Source organism: Chiloscyllium plagiosum, chromosome 33 (genome assembly GCF_004010195.1).
Source record: "Chiloscyllium plagiosum isolate BGI_BamShark_2017 chromosome 33, ASM401019v2, whole genome shotgun sequence".
In the NCBI taxonomy this organism is placed as follows: domain Eukaryota; kingdom Metazoa; phylum Chordata; class Chondrichthyes; order Orectolobiformes; family Hemiscylliidae; genus Chiloscyllium; species Chiloscyllium plagiosum.
The window spans coordinates 41,759,829-41,764,408 of record NC_057742.1 but is presented as its reverse complement, the minus strand read 5'-3'; the positions used below and the strand labels follow the sequence as shown (position 1 = coordinate 41,764,408).

The window sequence follows — 4,580 nt, the reverse complement described above, 5'->3', positions numbered from 1 at the left end:
GGGTGACCTTATAGAGGTTTACAAAATCATGAGGGGCATGGATATGATAAATAGGCAAAGTCTTTTCCCTGGGGTGGGGGAGTACAGTACTAGAGGGCATTGGTTTAGGGTGAGAGGGGAAAGATATAAAAGAGACCTAAGGGGTAACTTTTTCACACAGAGGGTGGTACGTGTATGGACTGAGCTGCCAGAGGATGTGGTGAGGCTGGTACAATTGCAACATTTAAGAGGCATTTGGATGGGTATATTTATAGGAAGGGTTTGGAGGGATATGGGCCGGGTGCTGGCAGGTGGGACTAGATTGGGTTGGGATATCTGGTCGGCATGGACGGGTTGGACCGAAGGGTCTGGTTCCATGCTGTACATCTCTATGACTCTGACTCTAAATGAAATAGTATTAAGTTACATTACAATCCAATAAAATGACATTACATGACACAACGTTACATTACTCCACTCACCGCACCTTCACAGAAACTCCTGTCCACAGTTATTATACCGAAATTCACTAGGGCCTCCTCCCTCTCACCGTGGTCCCCAGACCACTAAATACAACCTTCGCGGCTATATCAGGCCCTAATCTGTCCCAGCGATAGGTCCATGTCCATGTAATTTAGAAAGGGCCCTCCTGTCTTATAAAATTACTCTGTTCCATGGCGCACCATACTTGTCAAATTATCTTGGGGGATGTGCTCCATCACAAGTCTGTGCCACCCCACAAGAACTGGAGGTTTCTCTGGTATCAAGTTCATGAGAATGTTCTTCCTCACACAGTGTGTAAGAATGTTAAATAACCTCTTCCTGTGCTCACCCAGACAGGGCAGATGCAGTAGTCCCAAACAAAGGGATACTGGATCCACCTTAACTTCAACGGTAGTTCGATTTTTGATTCATTAATAAGATGTGGGTGTCACTGGCTGGACCAGCATTTATTGCTCATCCCTAACTGCCCTTGAGAAGGTAATGGTGGGCCCATGTTTCTGTGGCTGAGGATGCTCTTAGGCAGGAAACTCCAGGGTTTTGACTCAGTGACAGTGAAGGAACAGTGATACATTTCCAAGTCAGGATGGTGAGTGGCTTGGAGGGAATGCGCAGAGGATGGTCGTCCCATGTATCTGCTGCCCTTGTCCTTCTAGATGGCAGTGGTTGTGGGTTTGGAAGGTGCTGTATGAGGATCTTTGGTGAATTTCTGCAGTGTATCTTGTAGAATAGGACACACTGCTGCTACTGAGTATCGGTAATGGAGGGAGTGGATGCTTATGGATGTGTTGCCAATCAAGCGGCTGCTTTATCCTGGATGGTGTCAACCTTCTTGAGTGTTATGACTTCCAAATAAACCTGTTGGACTATAACCTTGTGTTGTGTGATTTCTAACTTCTTGAGTGTTGTTGGGGCTTCCCCCATCCAGATAGGTGGGGAGTATCCCACACACCCCTGGCGTGAGCCTTTTTGTTGGCAGACTATGTTTTTTGGGAGGGGGGGTTGATCAGGAGGTGAGTAGCACACTGCAGTATCCGAGGCCTCTGGCTTAGGCCTGTAGCCACGGTATTTGTACAGCTAGACCAGTTCAGTTTCTGATCTATGTTGATGGGGCTATTAGTGATGGTAATGCCATTGAGTGCCATCCAGCAATGGTTAGATTCTCTCTTGTCGGAGATGTCATTCTCTGGTACTCATGTGATGTGACTACTACTTGCCAATTAACAGCTAAAGGTCAGATATTACCCAGGCCTTGCTGCATTCAGACTTGGATTGCTTCAATAGCTGAGGAATTAAAAATGGTGTTGACCATTGTGCAAATTATCAGCTAACATTACATTTCTGATTTTCAAATGGATGGATACAGACAGACTGGATGTATACTAGGATACAGGCAGACTGAGTGGACTCTAGGATACAGGCAAACTTGGTGGACACTGGGATACTGGCAAACTGAGTGTACACTGGGATACAGGCAGACTGGGTGTACACTTGGATTCAGACAGTCTGGGTGGACACTGGGAAACAGACATACTGGGTGTACACTGGGATACAGACAGACGGCATGTAATCTGGTATACAGACTGACTGGGTGTATCTTAGGATACAGCATACTGGGTGTACACTGGGATACACACATACTGGGTGTACATGGAGGCGCATACAAACTGGGTGTACATTGGGACACAGGCAAACTGGGTGTACACTGGTATACAGGTCGACTGGGTGTACTTGAGGATACAGGCAGACTGGGTGAGAACTAGGATACAGGCAGACCTGGTGCACATGGAGACACAGACAGACTGGGTGTTCACTGGTATACAGGCGAACTGGGTGTATACTAGGATACAGGTGGACTGGGTCTACATTGAGACATAGACCAACTGGTTGTACACTGGGTTACAGAAAGACTGAGTGCACACTGGGTCACAGATAGACCGGGTGTACATTGGGATACAGACAGACTTGGTGTACACTGGGATACAGACGGACTGAGTGTACACTGAGATACAGACTGGGTGTACACTGGGATACAGATGGCTGGCTGTACACAGGGATACAGGCAGACTGGCTGTACACTGAGATATGGACATAACGGGTGTACACTGGGATACAGGCAAACTGGGTGTACACTGGGATACAGACAGGCTGGTTGTGAACTGGGATACAGGCAGATTGGGTGTCCACTGAGACACAGACAGACTGGGTGTACATTGGGATACAGACAGACTGTGTGTACACAGAGATACAGGCAGATTGTGTGTACACTGGGATACAGACAGACTGGGTATGCACCAAGACACAGGGTGTACACTGGGATACAGAGAAACTGGGACTATCTGGGATATAGGCCGACTGGGTCTACACTGGGATACAGGCAGACAGGCTGTACATTGGGATATAGACAGACTGGGTGTACACTGGAATATGGAGAGAATGGGTATACAGTGGGACACAAACAGACTGGGTGTACACTGGGACACAGAGAAACTGGGTGTACACTGGAACACAGAAGGCTGAGTATACACTGGGAATCAGACTGGGTGTACATGGGATATAAGCCATCTGGGCGCACACTTGGACACAGACAAACTATGTGTACAGTGAGATACAGACAGACTGAGTGTATACTGAGATACAGACCGAATGCATTGACGCTGGGATACAGGCAGACTGGGTGTGAACTGGGACACAGGCAATCTTGTGTATACTGAAGCATAGATGGACAGGGTGTACACAGGGATACAGGCAGACTGGGTGTACACTGAGACACAGAAGGATGTACACTGTGATACAGACTGGGTGTACACTGTGTCACACCATGTTAAACAGCACAGAGATGGGTGAGGGATGCTGTGCACCATTATTGTTCTGCATTAATTGAAGCAAAACATGGAAAGGAATAAAACTCACATCTCTGAGATTGAACGTGATCTCCAAATTGGTCCAGAAGTTATTGGAGAAGTCAGGGTACATGTCGAGAACCTCTAGCAGATCATCTCGCAGAATACGGTGTAAATCACAGTATGTTAGAGCCCGGACATCAGAGTTAGACTTCCCTGGCCTGGCGTAAAGGCTGATCGGTTCTCCAAATGTGTCGTTCTTCCCTGGAATAATAAAAAAAACCCAAAAATATCAAACCTCTGCACTGGGACCTCACAATGTTCAGAGAGTCTGACCAGCCTGGCTCAGTGGGGAGCACTGTCACATATGGGGGAGAAGTCCAGGACCTTTTTCAGAAACAGGAGCGGGTCATTCAGCCCATCGATTGAATGATTCCTTCTTATACCCTTGGAGCAGATTTGTGGGCCCCACCATTCTGTTCCAAACGTGTGGTACATTTTGCTGAGCTCACTTTGTTGGTTCTTTGTAAGAGCAGTCACGTTTAGTCCCATATTCCTACTTACTATAATGGTCAGCCTGTGTATTCCTCATCCTCAAGATGTGGTCTAAATCCTTTTGAGAATTAGTTATGTAACAATTCCAACCACCTTTTCCAGTCGACTCTTTCAGACTGACAACTCTCTGGGTGAGAAAAGCAATCTGCTAGATCTTTTGCCGATCAGTTTGAATCATTGGTCTTTGGTTTTTGCCAGATAGCAGAACAATTTTATTTAATCCATCTCAGTGCTTCACAAGCATTTTCCCACTGACACCCCAAACCAAGGCTTGAAAATTGTCTCGTGCCCTCAGACAGAGTAAGGACCTGCTTGAGCAGAATATCTTGGTCCTCAGCGGCACGGTGGCACAGTGGTTAGCACTGCTGCCTCACAGAGCCAGAGACCCGGGTTCAATTCCAGCCTCGGGCAACTGTCTGTGTGGAGTTTGCACATTCTCCCCGTGTCTGTGTGGGTTTCCTCCAGGTGCTCTGGTTTCCTCCCATAGTCACAAAGATGTACAGGTCAGGTGAATTGGCCATGGTAAATTGCCAGTAGTGTTAGGTGCATTAGTCAGGGGAGATGGGTTGCTTTTCGGAGAGTCGCTGTGGACTGGTTGGGCCAAAGGGCCTGTTTCCACACTGTGGGGAATCTAATCTAATCATTCAGCTCCCCAGCAGCCATTGCTAGCATTCTCAAGACCCTAAAATCTAACTTGGGATC

At 47.3% G+C, this 4,580-nt stretch overlaps 1 protein-coding gene across 1 annotated transcript in view; it reads right to left on the bottom strand.

Annotated features, from left to right (window-relative positions):
• Positions 1-4,580, bottom strand: part of kcnh6a (potassium voltage-gated channel, subfamily H (eag-related), member 6a) — a 134,717-nt gene that overhangs the window by 21,643 nt on the left and 108,494 nt on the right. The window contains exon 3 of the mRNA XM_043674643.1: positions 3,394-3,587. Coding sequence (XP_043530578.1) covers positions 3,394-3,587 — 194 coding nt within the window. The remainder of the gene's footprint in view (positions 1-3,393; positions 3,588-4,580) is intronic.